General features: G+C 46.5%; 1 protein-coding gene across 1 annotated transcript in view; it reads left to right on the top strand.

Annotated features, from left to right (window-relative positions):
- Positions 1-19,780, top strand: part of LOC140105498 (ATP-binding cassette sub-family C member 2-like) — a 44,091-nt gene that overhangs the window by 11,493 nt on the left and 12,818 nt on the right. The window contains exons 9-27 of the mRNA XM_072129443.1: positions 1,058-1,235; positions 1,648-1,902; positions 3,474-3,539; positions 3,626-3,763; positions 5,309-5,455; positions 6,013-6,097; positions 7,148-7,214; positions 7,813-7,939; positions 10,891-11,067; positions 11,533-11,700; positions 11,782-11,965; positions 16,185-16,308; positions 16,400-16,514; positions 16,675-16,894; positions 17,578-17,732; positions 17,825-17,980; positions 18,343-18,542; positions 18,632-18,758; positions 19,513-19,614. Coding sequence (XP_071985544.1) covers positions 1,058-1,235; positions 1,648-1,902; positions 3,474-3,539; positions 3,626-3,763; positions 5,309-5,455; positions 6,013-6,097; positions 7,148-7,214; positions 7,813-7,939; positions 10,891-11,067; positions 11,533-11,700; positions 11,782-11,965; positions 16,185-16,308; positions 16,400-16,514; positions 16,675-16,894; positions 17,578-17,732; positions 17,825-17,980; positions 18,343-18,542; positions 18,632-18,758; positions 19,513-19,614 — 2,791 coding nt within the window. The remainder of the gene's footprint in view (positions 1-1,057; positions 1,236-1,647; positions 1,903-3,473; positions 3,540-3,625; positions 3,764-5,308; positions 5,456-6,012; positions 6,098-7,147; positions 7,215-7,812; positions 7,940-10,890; positions 11,068-11,532; positions 11,701-11,781; positions 11,966-16,184; positions 16,309-16,399; positions 16,515-16,674; positions 16,895-17,577; positions 17,733-17,824; positions 17,981-18,342; positions 18,543-18,631; positions 18,759-19,512; positions 19,615-19,780) is intronic.

Here is a 19,780-nt window from a genome sequence, read left to right as displayed (position 1 = left end):
GAGGCAGTTCTGAAGGCAAAAGGGGGTCCAACCCGTTACTAGCATGGTGGACCTAATAAAGTGGCCGGTGAGTGTAATTGTGTGTTATAACCTTGCACCCTGACATAATGCTCTGTGTAGTCCCAGGGGTTGGGCTTTGATTTGAATGCATTTCAAAAAACAACATGTGACTTGTCTGTGTGGCAGACTCCTCAGCTCTCAGCCCCCACCTTTGCGCTCCTGTACAGCTCCTCTGGTCCAGCATCTCCATCACTGCTGGTTTCGGTATATATACAGAGGCGCAGTGTTAACGTCACGTCCATAGATGCCACCTGACCCAGGTCCTGGATGTGGCCTCTGTCAGTGTTACACAGGCTACATCAGGAGTGGGTGGTGGACTTAAAGGGATGTTCCCATTTCAGAAAATTAATTGTTTGTATTCTAAAAAGTGATATAACTTTTGAATATACTTTCTGTATCAGTTCCTCCTGGTTTTCTAGATCTCTGCTTGCTGTCATTCTATAGAAAGCTTCTCCGGCTACATCCAGTGGATTGAAATCTGCCCATGGTTGCACAGGTGCGCGGCTCATTATATATCACACAGCTCTGATTACTCTCTGTGATACTAACCAGCCATGCACCTGTGTGATATACAACGAGCCGTGCACCTGTGTGATATATAACGAGCCGTGCACCTGTGTGATATTCAACGAGCCGTGCACCTGTGTGATATATAACGAGACGGGCACCTGTGTGACATCACATGACCATGGTCAGATTTCTATGCAGTGGATGTAGACGTAGAAGCTTCTTATAGAATGACAGCAAGCAGAGATCTAGAAAACCGTGAAGAATTGATACAGAAAGTATATTTAAAAATTGTATCACTTATTATAATACAAACAGTAACAGTAATTTGCTGAAATGGGAACATCCCTTTACCGTCACTGGGGCGCCTCTGTATACGATGGAAGTGCAGAGGGAGGTAAGTACAGCTGCTGTCTCCAGCCCCCCATCCATACCACTCACTATTAAATCCTGGACATCCCCTTTAATATTTGCTATTGTTGCTTTGCAGAGCGTTGGTCTCCTTCACATCCGACCCCCAGGACTATCAGTGGAAGGGATTTTTCTATGCGGTTTTGCTGCTTTTAGCGGCTGTAATCCAGTCCTTCTGCCTGCAGCAATATTTCCAGGGCTGCTTCATCCTGGGAATGAGAGTCCGAACAACAATCACTGCTGCCGTGTACAGAAAAGTAAGTCACCCCATCAGATGTGCAGCCATGAACCATATAACAGCACCTGGAGGAGATGTGATTACGGGTGTGACCTCCCTTCTTGTGTTCCCCTGCCTGTATTAGTTTTAGAACTTTCTGTCATCAGGAAGATCAGGATGAACAAAATTTTGACAGGACAATAGACAATAGGGCTCATTTACTAATAAGGGTCGCGCGCTGCACTTTTGCCAGACTGTTTGCCTTTTTCTGGATTTGCACGGCTTGCACAGGTATTTAAGTCACGAGTGAGCTGGGATTTTGGCGCACACGATAGTTTTGTGGCACAGCTGCGCTGCTTCCATGCGACACAAATCTCAAAACCCCAATGACTTATGAAATATTTCAACTATGGAAAACCAGCATAAGATCCTTGTTCTCTTTACCTCTTTAGGCGCTGACTGTTTCCAATGCCATCCGGAAGGAGTCCACCGTGGGAGAAACTGTAAACCTGATGTCTGCGGATGCGCAGAAGTTCATGGATCTGTCGAATTTTATTCATCTCATTTGGTCATCGCCGCTGCAGATCGCGGTTTCTGTTGTGTTCCTCTGGGCAGAGCTGGGACCCGCCGTTTTGGCTGGACTCGTAGTGATGATCCTCTTGATACCAATCAACGCGGTCCTGGCGACTAAATCAGAGTCATTCCATGTACGGCTACCGGATACAACAAATGGGAAGAACCGATGAATGCTAAACTGGTCGTATGGCTCCTGGTCGGCCTGATCCTCTTTTCGCTATGACCTGATTTCTTCTTGGTTTAGTGATGGCAGCGGAATCTGTGGGATGCACTATTATGGGTGCACTGTTGCTACTACTCTTATTGGGACAAAATGGGGCACAGTTACTTACACGTTCCTTGGAGTTTACCGAAAGTGCATTGTCCATCTATAATGCGCTGTGCCGCGATTTACTAAGATCGTGCACCCGATGTGTTGCAAGACAATGCACTTACAAACACCAGGAAGAAGAAGGTGAACTCCGGGGACCTGAGCGGGGAAGCGACACATGCAGGATATTGGGCGCAGGATCTTAGTGACTCCCCGCACAGCGCATTATACACGGACAATGCACTTACATGCACCAGGAAGAAGAAGGTGAACTCCGGGGACCTGAGCAGGGAAGTGACACATGCAGGATATCGGGTGCAGGATCTTAGTGACTCCCTGCACAGCACATTATACACGGACAATGCACTTACATGCACCAGGAAGAAGGAGGTGAATTCCAGGGACCTGAGCGGGGAAGTGACACATGCAGGATATCGGGGGCAGGATCCTAGTGACTCCCCGCACAGCACATTATACACGGACAATGCACTTACATGCACCAGGAAGAAGAAGGTGAACTCCAGGGACCTGAGCGGGGAAGTGACACATGCAGGATATCGGGTGCAGGATCTTAGTGACTCCCCCACAGCGCATTATACACGGACAATGCACTTACATGCACCAGGAAGAAGAAGGTGAACTCCGGGGACCTGAGCGGGGAAGTGACACATGCAGGATATCGGGCGCACGATCTTAGTGACTCCCCGCACAGCGCATTATACACGGACAATGCACTTACATGCACCAGGAAGAAGAAGGTGAACTCCGGGGACCTGAGCGGGGAAGTGACACATGCAGGATATCGGGTGCAGGATCTTAGTGACTCCCCCACAGCGCATTATACACGGACAATGCACTTACATGCACCAGGAAGAAGAAGGTGAACTCCGGGGACCTGAGCGGGGAAGTGACACATGCAGGATATCGGGCGCACGATCTTAGTGACTCCCCGCACAGCGCATTATACACGGACAATGCACTTACATGCACCAGGAAGAAGAAGGTGAACTCCGGGGACCTGAGCGGGGAAGCGACACATGCAGGATACCGGGCGCAGGATCTTAGTGACTCCCCGTACAGCGCATTATACACGGACAATGCACTTACATGCACCAGGAAGAAGAAGGTGAACTCCGGGGACCTGAGCGGGGAAGCGACACATGCAGGATATCGGGCACAGGATCTTAGTGACTCCCCGCACAGCGCCTTATACAGGGACAATGCACTTACATGCACCAGGAAGAAGAAGGTGAACTCCTGGGACCTGAGCGGGGAAGTGACACATGCAGGATATCGGGCGCACAGGGCATTATCGTTGGACAATGGACTTTCGGTGAACTTCGGTAAGTAAATGAGCCCCATAAATCCTGAATGTGCTCTTGTGGTTCGCAGATGAAAAACATGAAGAACAAAGACAAACGGCTGAAAATCATGAATGAGATCCTGAACGGTATAAAGGTGGGGATTATTATCACTTGGTTTGTGTTATATTTAGCGGCTTTTTATCTCCATCGTAGACGCCATATACATGTCTCCTATTGTAGATCTTGAAGTTGTTCGCCTGGGAACCTTCATTTGAGAAACAGGTGCAAGAAATTCGCGAGAAGGAGCTGAAGGACATGTTGCGCTTCGCTTATCTATTCTCCGTGTCCCTGTTTGTATTCAACTGCGCCCCATTCCTGGTAAGAACAGACGCCCCAATATATACATTTGTGTTATCCTATTGTAATCATTTTATCAGAGGAAGGAGCTTCTTTCTTCACTTCCTCCTCCACACTATGAAATACGGATCACGGAGAGGGGAGGATCATGAGATAAGTGAGAGAAGAGACACACAGGCAGGGAGGGGCTATGGGGCTCATTTACGAAGAGGGTCGCGGATCGCCAATATACTTTCTGTATCAATTCTTTACAGTTTCTAGATCTCTGCTTGCTGTCATCCTATAGAAAGCTTCTATGTTTCTTCTTGTGGACAGAAATCTGACCATGGTCACACAGGTGCGCGACTCATTATATCACACAGGTGCACCGCTCGCTATATCACACAGGTGCACCGCTCGTTATATCAGACAGGTGTACGGCTCTTTATATCACACAGGTGCGCCGCTCGCTATATCACACAGGTGCACCGCTCGTTATATCAGACAGGTGCGCGACTCATTGGGGCACATTTACTTACCCGGTCCATTCGCGATCCAGCGGCGTGTTCTCTGTGGTGGATTCGGGTCTGGCCAGGATTCATTAAGGCAGTTCCTCCGACCTCCACCACGTGGCGCTGCTGTGCTGAAGTTCCCCGCCACATTTTTTTTTCAAAATGCGGAGGATTTTCTGAATCCGTAGAGTTTTCGTTCGGCCACGCCCCCCGATTTCCATCGCGTGCATGCCGGAGCCGATGCGCCACAATCGCGTGCGCCAAAATCCTGGGCCAATTCAGGGGAAATCGGCGCAAATCGGAAATATTCGGGTAACACGTCGGGAAACCGCGAATCGGGCCCTTAGTAAATGACCCCCATTATATCACAAAGCTCTATTATACTAACGAGCCGTGCACCTGTGTGATATATAACGAGCCGTGCACCTGTGTGATATATAACGAGCCGTGCACCTGTGTGATATATAACGAGCCGTGCACCTGTGTGATATATAACGAGCCGTGCACCTGTGTGATATATAACGAGCCGTGCACCTGTGTGATATATAACGAGCCGTGCACCTGTGTGATATAACGAGCTGTGCACCTGTGTGATATATAACGAGCCGTGCACCTGTGTGCTATATAACGAGCCGTGCACCTGTGTGATATAACGAGCCGTGCACCTGTGTGATATAACGAGCCGTGCACCTGTGTGATATAATGAGCCGTGCACCTGTGTGATATAACGAGCCGTGCACCTGTGTGATATAACGAGCCGTGCACCTGTGTGATATAACGAGCCGTGCACCTGTGTGACCATGGTTAGATTTATGTCCTATGGAATAGACATTGAAACTTTCTATAGAATGACAGCAAGCAGAGATCTAGAAAACTGGGAGGAATTGATACAGAAAATAAGTATGAAAATTGTATAATCTTTCATCATACAAAGAATAACATTAATTTGCTGAAGTGGGAACATCCCTTTAAGTTTGAGGGAAAACCAGATCTGTGTCCCCCTGGTTGCCCCTGTAGTAACTATCAGGCGGCAGACATTGGGGAGATGCTTCTACATCCGTTATTCCTTGCGCAGGTGTCGGTGGCGAGTTTTGCCGTCTATGTGGTGGTTGATCCTAACAACGTCCTGACTGCGGAGAAAGCCTTCACCTCCATCTCTCTGTTTAACATCCTGAGCTTCCCCCTGGCTATGCTGCCGATGCTCATCTCCAACATGGTGCAGGTAAGTAGCTCCCATATATACACATCTATGTGTCTGATATGCAGAATGTATCCAAATCACAGTAGGGCAGATCATAAGTCATATAAATCCCCAGTACCACTTGGCTGCATTGGATGGATATAATAATAATAATTCCTGTATCTATATAGCGCACACAGATTACGTAGCGCTGCACCGATCAGTCCCTGTCCCCATGGGGCTCACAATCTAATCATCCTATCAGTATGTTTTGGAGTGTGGGAGGAAACAGGAGGACATGGAGGAAACCCACGCAAACACGGAGAGAACATACAAACTCTTTGCAGATGTTGACCCTGGGACTTGAACCACTGAGCCACCATGCTGCAAGGCTGTAGTGCTAACCACTAGGCCACTGTGTTGCAAGGCTGTAGTGCTAACCACTGAGCCACCGTGCTGCAAGGCTGTAGTGCTAATTTCCTATGGGTCATTGATCATTATCGTCAGGCCCCTTGCAATGGCTTCAGCCTTAGTGATAATATAACTATAGATGTGCACAGCCAATTATTGTATAATTCTCCTCTCTTTCCAATATCCAGGCAAATGTATCCTGTGTGCGGCTGGAGAAATATTTGGGAGGGGAAGACTTGGATAACTCTGCCATACACAATGATCCCACTGTAGGTAAGAAGTGAACATCAATGTAACCAAAATCTCCAAAACTTTATTCCAATGATACAATGTATTTTATCCAAGCTACAAACTCCTATGAGGAGGGTCACTAGAACTTCGGTAAGTGCCACAAAATTCCTTTAAAGGAAACCTCCCATGTGATGTGATGCAGTATGAAGCACATGGAGATTGCTGTAGCCACACTGATGCAGGAACAGATCTTGGTTAATCCTTGAGCTGAGTGGTTTTGCTGAAAAAACAATTATACCATTCAGGACCTTGGGAAAGCTGGGTCAGGCTGGCTGCCTCGATCAACACATTACACACGGGAGCTTGTAATTACAAATGGAGCTTAGTCAAGACATGACTAATCAACCTGAGCTGGATCACTCATACACAGCAGCTGGGGGATGGTGCAGCAATTGATTATTCTGCCTTTAGGCACAACCCAGGGATTACATCATCCTCTTCTGCAGTGAATAACTCACATGCTAGGAGAAGCTCTGAACCAGCCTTAGAAGGGGCAGAGCTTCATTATCATAATGTTATATCTGTTTTATCAGCAAAACCCCTCAGCTCAGGGATTAACCAAAATATAATCCTGCATCAGTGTAGCTACAGCATTCTCATGGTATGTTTGCTTCATAATGCATCAAATCACATGGTAGATTTCCTTTAACTCTGTATCACATCATCCAGTCAGAGTCCGAGTGCGTCCACCTTATCATAATTTTAGCTGATTGATTAGCATTGATTAGGATGGCGGTGATTGGATTGCAATATACAGTAAGCGGTAGAGCGCATGAGATGCTGCATATAACAAGTCTTATCTTATCTGTAACAAAAATATACAGTGCAAATTAACCATTTTTTTGCTGAAGGTTTTTGTGGTTTAGAACCGATGTAATACAAAGGCCATAAATGTAAAGAATAAACCCGGCACTGATGACTGCAGAAAGCGGAGCCCGGGGCCATGGACCTGGACATTGTATAATACGGGATTAGCAGATTTCCCGGATTTTTGTTGCACAATATGAATGAAGTTTACATTGTCTTTCTCAGACGCTGCTGTTCGTTTTTCTGATGCTACTTTTACCTGGGAACCGGGCGCCGCGCCAGCAGTGAAGAAGTAAGACCATGATCCAATACATCTCTAGTAGTAATAGGGTTAAGCTCCTCCGTTATAGGGGCAGAACAATGAGCTCGAAACCTTTGACTCTGATTGGGGCCGGTGGGTTTGCATTTTGGGTGCCATTTTTTAAGACTAAATCCTTCTAATTCACCTCCCGCCTCTGCATTTAGAAGGAAATACTTGAAGCACTTCTGGTTTCCCAATTCTCCCGATTGCTTGGGTCCTGTTCCCCCAGATTTCTAGAGTAGCAGGTTGAGCCCTTGGCCACCTCCAGCACATGAATTCATCTATGAGCCGAGTGCTGTGCATGAGAGGGTCCAATTCCACTGAATAGATGAAGAGGCAGGTCCAGTTTACCTGCTGCTGCTCCATTTAGTTGTGTGAACATGAAACCTGTTCTTGTGATTGGTTTGGGTCTGATTGGTTGTTAAAGGAAATCTCCCATCACAATCCATCCGGATAATCCAGGGACATTACTCATAGATCCGGGCACCGGGACTGTGGGATCTTCTTATATGTGTTATCCATGGCCTCCTGCCTTCTAAAATCTACTCATCTCATTGCTGATGTCTTTGTGTCCTTCTTCTTCTTGTAGTGTGAACCTGGACATGCAGGAAGGGCACCTGGTGGCCGTGGTCGGCGTGGTTGGGTCGGGGAAGTCTTCTCTTGTCTCTGCGATGCTTGGAGAAATGGATCATGTGAAGGGAAACATCAATATAAAGGTATAACAAGCGCGGTATTATATTCTGTTACATTGTATGAGGAGGTGTATGTATGTATGTAGAGGTGTATGTATGTATGTAGAGGTGTATGTATGTATGAGGAGGTGTATGTATGTAGAGGTGTATGTATGTAGAGGTGCGTGTATGTAGAGGTGTATGTATGTATGTAGGGGTGTATGTATGTAGAGGTGTATGTATGTATGTATGTAGAGGTGTATGTATGTATGTAGGGGTGTATGTATGTAGAGGTGTATGTATGTATGTGGAGGTGTATGTATGTGGAGGTGTATGTATGTATATAGAGGTGTATGTATGTAGAGGTGTATGTATGTATGTAGCGGTGTATGTATGTAGGGGTGTATGTATGTAGGGGTGTATGTATGTAGAGGTGTATGTATGTAGAGGTGTATGTATGTATGTAGGGGTGTATGTATGTAGAGGTGTGTGTATGTATGAGGAGGTGTATGTATGTATGTAGAGGTGTATGTATGTAGAGGTGTATGTATGTAGGGGTGTATGTATGCAGAGGTGTGTGTATGTATGTAGAGGTGTGTGTATGTATGTAGAGGTGTGTGTATGTATGTGGAGGTGTGTGTATGTATGTGGAGGTGTGTGTATGTATGTAGAGGTGTATGTATGTAGGGGTGTATGTATGTATGTAGAGGTGTATGTATGTAGAGGTGTATGTATGTAGGGGTGTATGTATGTAGAGGTGTATGTATGTAGAGGTGTATGTATGTATGTAGGGGTGTATGTATGTAGGGGTGTATGTATGTAGAGGTGTATGCATGTAGGGGTGTATGTATGTAGAGGTGTGTGTATGTATGTAGAGTTGTGTGTATGTATGTAGAGGTGTATGTATGTATGTGGAGGTGTGTGTATGTATGTGGAGGTGTGTGTATGTATGTGGAGGTGTATGTATGTATGTAGAGGTGTATGTATGAGGAGATGTATGTATGTAGAGGTGTATGTATGTATGTAGGGGTGTATGTATGTAGGGGTGTATGTATGTAGAGGTGTATGTATGTAGAGGTGTGTGTATGTAGAGGTGTATGTATGTAGAGGTGTATGTATGTAGGGATGTATGTATGTAGAGGTGTATGTATGTAGAGTTGTGTGTATGTAGAGGTGTATGTATGTATGTAGAGGTGTATGTATGTAGGGGTGTATGTATGTGGAGGTGTATGTATGTAGAGGTGTATGTATGTGGAGGTGTATGTATGTATGTATGTAGAGGTGTATGTATGTATGTAGAGGTGTATGTATGTAGAGGTGTATGTATGTATGAGGAGGTGTATGTATGTATGTAGAGGTGTATGTATGTAGGGGTGTATGTATGTATGTATGTATGTAGAGGTGTATGTATGTAGAGGTGTATGTATGTATGTAGAGGTGTATGTATGTATGTAGAGGTGTATGTATGTATGAGGAGGTGTATGTATGTATGTAGATGTGTATGTATGTAGGGGTGTATGTATGTAGGGGTGTATGTATGTAGAGGTGTATGTATGTAGAGGTGTATGTATGTATGTATGTAGAGGTGTATGTATGTAGGGGTGTATGTTTGTATGTAGAGGTGTGTGTATGTATGTGGAGGTGTATGTATGTATGTAGAGGTGTATGTATGTAGGGGTGTATGTATGTATGTAGGGGTGTATGTATGTAGGGGTGTATGTATGTAGAGGTGTATGTATGTAGAGGTGTATGTATGTAGAGGTGTATGTATGTATGAGGAGGTGTATGTATGTATGTAGAGGTGTATGTATGTAGAGGTGTATGTATGTATGTAGAGGTGTATGTATGTATGAGGAGGTGTATGTATGTATGTAGAGGTGTATGTATGTATGTAGAGGTGTATGTATGAGGAGGTGTATGTATGTATGTAGAGGTGTATGTATGTAGAGGTGTATTATGTATGTATGTAGAGGTGTATGTATGTGGAGGTGTATGTATGTATGTATGTATGTAGGGGTGTATGTATGTATGTAGGGGTGTATGTATGTAGGGGTGTATGTATGTAGAGGTGTATGTATGTTGGGGTGTATGTATGTAGAGGTGTATGTATGTAGAGGTGTATGTATGTATGTATGAGGAGGTGTATGTATGAGGAGGTGTATGTATGTATGTAGAGGTGTATGTATGTAGAGGTGTATGTATGTATGTAGAGGTGTATGTATGAGGAGGTGTATGTATGTAGAGGTGTATGTATGTATGTAGAGGTGTATGTATGTAGAGGTGTGTGTATGTATGTGGGGGTGTATGTATGTATGTAGAGGTGTATGTATGTAGGGGTGTATGTATGTATGTAGGGGTGTATGTATGTAGGGGTGTATGTATGTTGGGGTGTATGTATGTAGAGGTGTATGTATGTAGAGGTGTATGTATGTAGGGGTGTATGTATGTATGTAGAGGTGTATGTATGTTGGGGTGTATGTATGTAGAGGTGTATGTATGTAGAGGTGTATGTATGTATGTAGAGGTGTGTGTATGTATGTATGTAGAGGTGTATGTATGTAGGGGTGTATGTATGTATGTAGAGGTGTATGTATGTTGGGGTGTATGTATGTAGAGGTGTATGTATGTAGAGGTGTATGTATGTGGAGGTGTATGTATGTATGTAGAGGTGTATGTATGTAGAGGTGTATGTATGTAGAGGTGTATGTATGTATGTAGAGGTGTGTGTATGTATGTATGTAGAGGTGTATGTATGTAGATGTGTATGTATGTATGTAGAGGTGTATGTATGTAGAGGTGTATGTATGTATGTAGAGGTGTGTGTATGTATGTATGTAGAGGTGTATGTATGTAGGGGTGTATGTATGTATGTATGTAGAGGTGTATGTATGTAGGGGTGTATGTATGTATGTAGGGGTGTATGTATGTTGGGGTGTATGTATGTAGAGGTGCGGGGTGATGGGACATCCTCATGGTAATATTGTCTTGTATTCCAGGGCTCTGTGGCCTATGTCCCTCAGCAGGCCTGGATCCAGAATGCCTCGCTGAGGGATAACATATTATTCGGGGCCCCACTAGACGAGGCGAGGTATCAGCAGGTCCTAGAAGCCTGCGCCCTGCTCCCCGACCTGCAGATCCTGCCCGGAGGGGACATGTCTGAGATCGGAGAGAAGGTGATCCTATATTGTGCTATTCCTGCACTGTACAGATGAAACATGGTGCTTCACTTCAGGCACAGTATAGAACAATTACTTTGTATTTAGCGCTATTACTATACTGTACAGGGGGGGGGGGGGATTAGACCCCCACGGACCCTGCGCTGTATGAATATTACACCCCCTACAAGTCTGGGATCACTTCCTACATCTGGGACTAGAAGCAGCTTCTTTGGGAATAAAGGATGTGTCCCTTCTGCTGATTTCGATCTACAGTTTCAGGACCTTTGGAGGACCTTCAAAGGTCCTGAAAAGCTCCTGTGTATTGGAAGCAGGGATAGATGTCCAGGGATTTCATGGGTGTAGAACCATCTCAGTATAAAATGTGGTGGGTGGTCCGGGTGGCCATGGGTCCCCTTGAAGGCTTGAATTGTTTATAACATCTTCCGCTTCTTTTCCCCTCCCTCATGACATGTCCTATAGGGAATAAACCTGAGCGGAGGCCAGAAGCAGCGGGTGAGTTTGGCTCGGGCCGTATATCAGGACACGGACATCTACATCCTCGATGACCCGCTCTCTGCTGTGGACGCTCACGTGGGGAAACACATATTCGAGAAGGTGGTGGGACCCAAGGGGTTACTGAAGAATAAGGTACAAAATGACCACAAAGTGTTAGAGAATTGCTCTGATGGACACAACTTTCTATAGCTGTCACCTGTGTCCTCCTCACAGACCCGGGTCCTGGTCACTCATGGGGTGAGCTTTCTGAAGCACGCCCATGAGATTGTGGTGTTAGTGGGCGGCAGCGTGACCGAAAGAGGCTCATACACAACATTACTGGCAAATAATGGAGCCTTTGCTGAGTTCCTCAAGACCTACGCGAAGCAGGACCACGCCAAGGACTCCGAGCCCACAGGTAAAGTCCAGCTACATTGTACATGGAGATGTCAGATGTTTGGTTACAGGATATTGGGTGGGCAGAGTCTTGGTGGTCTCACTTTCAGCTTCTCTTGACACAATAAGGATGATACGTATAAGCACCCCACAGTCCTCTCATAAGAGACATTAGGGCCTATTTACTAAGGCCTCTCAGCCGCATTTCTGTTGGGTTTTCCGACGTTTTCCGATCGCGATCCCCATCTTCATGAATCACTGCAGGTGGGCATTTCGGCGGACAACGCACAGCAGGGATCGCACAGGGAGCAGGTAAGTAAATGTGCCCCAATATCTGCAGAATATGGGCAGTGATGGTTCATCCGATTGTAATCAGTCTTGCAGGTTATAGTGAATTTGGGTTATCCTCAATGATCAAGAGAGAAACGGGCAAATGGTGTTGATTTCAGGCTATATATAACATAAAGGGCACATATAAAGGGAACCTGTCAGCAGAAATTGGCCTAATAAACAACTAGCAGTATGTTGCCGGGCAGCTGAACACCTTCAAGATTCAGTTTCTTTCATGTCCCAGGGTGGTGGCATCATCCAAAAAAAATCAACTTTGAAGTGAGATGTAAATTGGTTGTGCGACATCCCCCACCGGGGCCTAGCCCTTTCTTGGGGCCTGGAGGCAGCCGGGGCCCAGAATACCGGAGTAGCTGGTGGTTGCGGCCTAGGCACGCTAGTGTCATGGTGCTTGGTATGGGGACCGGAGGACTGTCCTACAGCAGATCTCCAGCAGGTTGTGTGTGCAAGAAATATGGAGGGAGAGGCTGATGTGCTGGTTCTTCCTGGGACAACCCCTGAGGTGTTTGTAGGATGACTCCCTTACATGGAGGCAACGTTGTAAAAATCAACTTACAGTTCTTTATTCAACTTCAAATGGCAGACAACGGCCTTAACAGTAGCAGCAGATTCAGCAAGATGGAAGGTTGAAGGAGGTAGCTGGTCCGCAGGAAGGTTGTGCACAGCCTGGTAGTAACTTCAGGCTGAGTTGGTAAAGATGGAGCCAAATCCGGATCGTGGACCTTTACTCAGGGGCTTAGTCTCCGGACTTGCCCTAAGGGTGTCAGGCATGGGCCTGAGGCACATCTGCTTCCTTGTAGTGTGTCGGAATGGCAGATCTGCTTCTCACTGACTGGCAGCACTGAAATTTGCTTTAGACCATGAGGTCTGTCTCACTGCTCTGACTGAAACTGCAGACCATGTGCTCCATCCCACATGGGGTTTCTATACTCCCTTGGTCAGGTGGTAGCACCCTCCAACCAGTATCCAGCTTGCTTCACAATATTACAAAGAATAGCACTGGGCAATAACATTTGGCATGCTTAACTCTTGCCTTACAAGGCTTTCAAGCTGAAATTACTAAGTTCTCCTAGCAGTAGCTTCTGGATGAGTTGCGCAGGCTCATCAGATGGACCCTGACAAGGAGAGGGCGCTATTCGCAAAAACCACTTTGCCTATGCATTGGCAGGGGTGTTGCATACCCCCTTGGTAATTGAACAAACCGCCCACGACTTCGCTATGGACCGGTTGGGAATATAGGCTGAAGCTGTCCAGCAGCACATATAGAGTGTGGGAAGACAAGCGCCCACAGTCCTGGCTATAAGAACCGGAGTTGGTGTCGGACTAAATGACACAAATGAGGACAATTTAGTTGGTAGCTATCGCCCTTAAACCAACTATTTTCATTACAGTATAGCTATTTTTTGTAGCAAATAGAAATGTCCATTTCCTGCAAAAGAAAGGCATGATATGCAATACTGATCAAATCAATAACATAGTCCTTTTCACCTGAAAGGTAAGGCAAAGTATGCATAGCAATCAATAATAAATGTCCATTTCCTGCAAGAGAAGGCATAATATTGAAAGCAGCAATGATATTACTATCTTTTTTTCTCATGGTATAGCGACTATCAGTCTCTCAAAGGGCTCCAGTATGTTAGAGTCCATTCACTGAGCACAGTCCTTGAAGAGGGGAAAAAGGCACAAAAGGATCTCCTCTTAAGATGAGGAACACAGTCCTTTGTAGAGAGGTATTTCTGCATTCAGCAGAGAAAGGTGTTTTCAAGCACAACTGGGGATAAGTTCAGGAAATTTTCTGGCTGAATATAAATAGAGGAGTCCAGGAGAGTCTCTTGCTTTTACGGGGGTTATGGGCTCAGCCCAACTGGGAGAAGAAATTAGCAGAATTATATATACAGGGTGCCTGAATGTGGGCTTCAGCCCATCAGGGAAATACTCATTTTCCAGGCAATCATCTGCACTCCTTGGCAGCTCTGCAGCCAGCTGGGGACACCCGGTGGTGGTGACTGGAATGGTAGGTTCCTCTAGGATGTCGTCCAGATCAGCAGGGGGTGGCACTGGAATGGTGGTCTCGGGAGTGTCGGCGGCATCAACTATTGGCTCTGCATCAATTGCAACCATGGACGGGTCCAGGAATAGGTAGACAGATGTCTGTGGCAGAAATGAAGACCCTTTAGCAGCTTCCAGCTCCTTTGGGGCCGGGATGTCACCCATTCATAGGAGGCCACCAATGGGGAGCCTTATGCCAGAGAAACTGAAGGTGGCTCATCCACAGACCCTTCTTCAGTCCTGGAAGACCCCTGGGACCCAGCAACACTGGTGGCAGCAGAGGCGGTCTGGGTGCTTCCTTGACCATTTCCGTCCCATTGATGGTGATGGGGCCCATGCTCATGATCACCGTGGACAGGGCACGTTGTCGTGGGTCACCGCCTGGGCAGCTACAAAGCATTGAGCCTCTTGCTCCTGGGGACACTGATAAGAGATGACTTCACAGAGGTTCTGTCATAGGATCTCACTGCGACCAAATCGTTGTTGAGGTGTGAGTGCAGACGGGAGCTTGTAGGAGCTGGCGGAGGTCACTGCAGGTGGGATGGCGGCTGGAACCTGGAGAGAGGCCGCAGGAAAGATGGAGATGCTGAGGACAGACCTGGAGTGGGTGCAGTGGCAGGTGTCGGTCCCTCTGTTTGGATCACCTTGGAGAAGTCACCAGCCCGCATCCTTGGCACCAGCTTGGTAGCCGGTAGAGGCAGTGGTGGCCAGTATCAGTCCTCAATGAAGGCGTTTGGCAGTAGATGACCTACAAATCCGTTGCGCTGCCACAAAAATCACTGTTTCCATAGCATCCAGGAAGTTTTGCTCCTCGGCAAGGGGCAAAAGTCAAGGTCTCGCCATAGCAAAAACATCTTCTTTGCTCCATGAGGCATGCTGAAGTCCACTTCCGGTGCTGAGGTAGAGCAGGAAGTCCTCACACCAGAAGGCAGAGCTTAAGTCTTTCCTTCCAGTAGCTGTGACGGGCTGAATTTTCTTCTGCCCCACAGAGTCCTCAGGCAGGGTTCGCGCCGTTTGCGCATGGGCGGAGCTTGATCCATGCAGACTGTGGATTCCCGTCAGTGAGTTTGGCGGGCTGGAATTTCTTGCTGTGCAGCACAGAGTCTGTAGAGGTTATCTCTTTCAGCGCTACATGCTCTTGGGTTAGGCAGCACAGTCTTTATAAAACAACAGTTCAGAGTGCCAGTATAAGTCAGAGAAGTAAATATCCTGTTCGTGACGCCACTTGCAACATCCCCCCACCATGGCCTAGCCTTTCTTGGGTGGTTGTAGACAGCCAGGGTCTAGAATACCGGAGGTGCTTCAAGCTGCAATTACTAAGTTTACCTATCAGTAGCTTTTGGATGAGTTGCGCAGGGTCCCAGATAGATCCTGACAAGGAAAGACAAGAGGGCTATTCGCAACAATCGCCTCGCCTTTGCATTGGCAGCGGCTTTACAGTTGTATAAAGTCAAGGAGGTGGAGATTTTAACTCTAAAGTCAAGCTCTCTCTTCCTCAGAAAGCCCCTTTACTGTAAGTGATGAGACATCACTAACCAGATCTCCTGAAGTCTGATGCATGATATCAATCACAGAGGAGGAGGAGTTCAGAGCCCCCACCTTGACTTCAGTGTTAAACTCTCCGCCTCCTTGACTTTATACAACCAATTTACATCCCACTTCAAAGTTGTTTTTATGGATGATGTCAGAACACTGAACCATGAAAGAAACAAAAACTAGAAAGTGTTACGCAGTCTGACAATATACTAGTAGTGGTTCATTAGGCCAAATACTGATGACAGGTTCCCTTTAAACGTTACAAAAAGATCTCATTTATTGTCATGATTCCTGATGTTCCTCTGCAGTGCTCCTTGATGATGAAGATGATGATGAGGATGAAACCATAGAAGAAGCTGCAGCAGTAGCAGAAGACATTGTGACGACGACACTGAAGAGAGAGAACAGTCTACACCGGAGGAAGCTCGGCAGGTGAGGGCTCGGCCCAGGACACGTATATATCCACCATGGACCACGGGTGATCTGAGACTTGTGATTTCTCACCCATCCGTCTGTCTTTCAGTGTGAACGGCTCTTTCAGGAGGTCACTGAAGGACGTAGTCAAGGACAAGGGAGAAGATACAAAAATTGTAAAGGGGCAACAACTTATTGAGAAGGAAACGGTGGAGTCGGGAAAGGTGGAGATGGACTAATAATGTGTATTGTAGACCTTAGGAGAGGGGTCAGCAGCGCTCATCCCTCCACCTCTCCAGCTGAATGGGTGCTGCACCCGGGTCCAGTAGAAGCCAATGAGATATATAACAAATCTCCATTGTCTCCTTTCCTGTTTTCCTGCAGGTGAAATTTTCTTTGTATTTGAAGTATCTCCGCGCGATGGGATGGGGTTACTCTTCTTGGATATTGGTGACCTACGTTTTGCAGTACGTGGCCTTTGTTGGACAGAACATTTGGCTCAGTGCATGGACATCGGACGCTGTGGAATATTTCAATCAGACCTATCCTGCCTCACAGAGAGACATGCGTGTAGGGGTTTATGGAGCCCTGGGGGTGGCACAAGGTAAGGACCCCTTCAAGACAAACCTCATGCATACGCACGGTGGCTCAGTGGATAGCACTACAGCCATGCAGCATGGTGGCTCAGTGGTTAGCACTAAAGCCTTGCTGCATGGTGGCTCAGTGGGGAGCACTACAGCCTTGCAGGATGGTGGGTCAGTGGTTAGCACTACAGCCTTGCAGCACAGTGGCTCGGTGGTTAGCACTACAGCCTTGTAGCTCTGGGGTCCTGGGTTCAGGTCCCATCCAGGTCAACAACTGCAAAGAGTTTGTATGTTCTCTCAGTGTTTGGGTGGGTTTCCTCCGGGTCCTCCGGTTTCTTCCCACACTCCAAAACATACTGGTAGGCTGATTAGATCTGACAAGCTCTGTGCAGCGCTGCAGAATCTGTGTGTGCTATATACATAAAGGAATTATTATTATATGCCCTTTAGACCTATATTGGCGTAAAAAAGAAGCTCCACATCCATGGCGCAGATTGTATAGACCCTGCACCGTTGTTTATACTGTAGACACTGGAATGGGAATGTCTGTTCTACTGCAAAAGCCGCCATTTACAGGAGCTGCAAAGTGTCCTTTCTGAAAGTTAGACTATTACAAGACAACCCCCTCTGACCACATGTTCCCCTTAGTATCTTCCTCTATTGTGCTATGTAGGTAGTAATGTGTTATCTGTGTATTTCCCAGCCGTTTTTGTGTTTCTTGGCGCATTTCTGGTTGCGGCTGGTGCAGTGCGAGCATCACGACTACTTCACGCACAACTTCTCCGAAATATCCTGCGTGTTCCTATGCAGTTCTTTGACACTACTCCAACCGGGCGCATTGTCAACAGGTTTGCCAAGGTCCGTTCTGTTTTCCAAGGTCCTTCTTGTAGTAACTTATATCACATCCATGATTTAGCTATTCAAGAACAGCAAAAACCTCTTGCTTGCAGGACATATTCACTGTGGATGAGACCATCCCCATGTCCTTCAGCAGCTGGCTGGAGTGCGCCCTGGCAGTGATCAGCACCCTCTTTGTCATCTGCTTGGCCACGCCAATCTTTGCGGCAGTCATCGTACCCTTGGCCATTTTCTATTATTTTGTTCAGGTAAGAATATGGTTTGTCCTACGTCGTGCACCCGCAGTGACCTAGGACTTCCAGTCTTGGAGTCCAGTGACTTATCGGACATCCATCCCGCTGCCTAGGGGCAATCCAGTCTTATTCAAGTAATTGTGGCTGCGTGGCCCCTGTGTGGTGCATTTTGCAACTGGAAATGTACTATGATGGTTCTATTTTGAAACTCCTTGTGTGGGACTGGTTGGGGAGGGGGTGGTAAGTTGTTTGGTAGGTGGGTGGTGGGGTTTTCGGGTCGTGTTTTTTGAAAATCTTAATAAAAATGATCCAATTAAAAAAAACAAAACAAAACCAAATCCGGCTGCTCTTCATTTAACTTGTTATGTTGTCTGCAGAGGTTTTACGTCACCACCTCGCGTCAGCTGAGACGTCTGGACTCGGTCACGCGCTCCCCCATCTACTCTCACTTTGGGGAGACGGTTTCGGGTCTGTCGGTCATTCGGGCTTATGGACATCAGCAGAGGTTCCTCCAGCACAATGAAGACACCTTAGACATCAACCAGAAGAGCGTTTACTCCTGGATCGTCTCCAATAGGTGATGAATCCCGGAGATGTGTCCGATCTTGTGATAATTATTGATCTATCATCCATAATGATCTTCTTATCCGGTTATCCGGTCTGCAGGTGGCTTGCCATTCGTCTGGAATTTGTAGGAAACCTTACAGTGTTTTTCGCTGCGCTCTTCACTGTGTTGGCCCGCGGCACGGTGGACGGTGGGACTGTGGGTCTATCTATATCCTCAGCGCTCAATGTGAGTCACACAATGCCAGAAGTATGATCCAAATGCTGATGGAGAAGTTACTTCATCAATGGATAATTAGGAAAGAATAGGACTTACTGTGGCGCAACCCCAGTGAATAGAGCTATATAGCTGGATCGTAATGGTATTTAATGATACAAAAGTAAAATACAAATAAAACAAGGGCATATAAAATTTACATATAATAAAAGAGATAACGAACAACGCGTTTCACGGCTACTACCGGGCGCTTCGTCAGGTTAATCTCTTGGAATAGCACGTTTAATTGCACCGGGAAGCGCCTGTGTATTTTTGTCTCTTCCACTCCAAAGACGCACAATGGCCCAGATCTGTCTGACATTGCACATATTTTTACACCAGAGGCCACTAAAAACAACAAAAAAAATGTTCCCATACAATTCCTTGAAACTCAAATACAGCGGGAGCGTTAATGGGAAGATGGGTCTATATATAGATTCCAATACTGGTTCTAATTCACAGCAACGATCCAATCCACCCAAACCCTTGGTAGAGATCCAGCACTTTGGGACTTGATTTTTTTCTCTCTGATTTTTCAGATGTGTCTGGAGAGACTTGGCCCAACTTTAGCTAAAGTCCCCTTTCCCTGTGCACCTTACAATGTTTTAGCTATAGGGCAGAGGTTGTTGTACCTGATGCTTAATATGAACTACAAAAGAACAGTCATTTCAGATGTGTGAATGATGAGATAATTATAATTATTATTATTTATTCTGTATTTGCACAGATCACTCAGACGCTGAACTGGTTGGTGCGGATGACGTCCGAGCTGGAGACCAACATTGTCGCTGTTGAGCGCGTGGATGAGTACATAAAGGCAGAGAATGAGGTAAGTTCTGGGGACATATGGGTTTATTTACTAAGGTTCCACGGATCGCACATTTTCGGGATTTGCGCACGCGAATTGTTGCGCATTTGCGCTGCTTTCATGCAGCAGAAATTGGGGGGGGGGGTGGCTGTCGGACGATCCAACTGATTCGGACTGAGCGCGGGAT

This window comes from Engystomops pustulosus, chromosome 11, assembly GCF_040894005.1.
Source record: "Engystomops pustulosus chromosome 11, aEngPut4.maternal, whole genome shotgun sequence".
In the NCBI taxonomy this organism is placed as follows: Eukaryota; Metazoa; Chordata; class Amphibia; order Anura; family Leptodactylidae; genus Engystomops; species Engystomops pustulosus.
The sequence above is the reverse complement of the archived record's forward strand: the minus strand, read 5'-3'. Positions and strand labels throughout refer to the sequence as shown.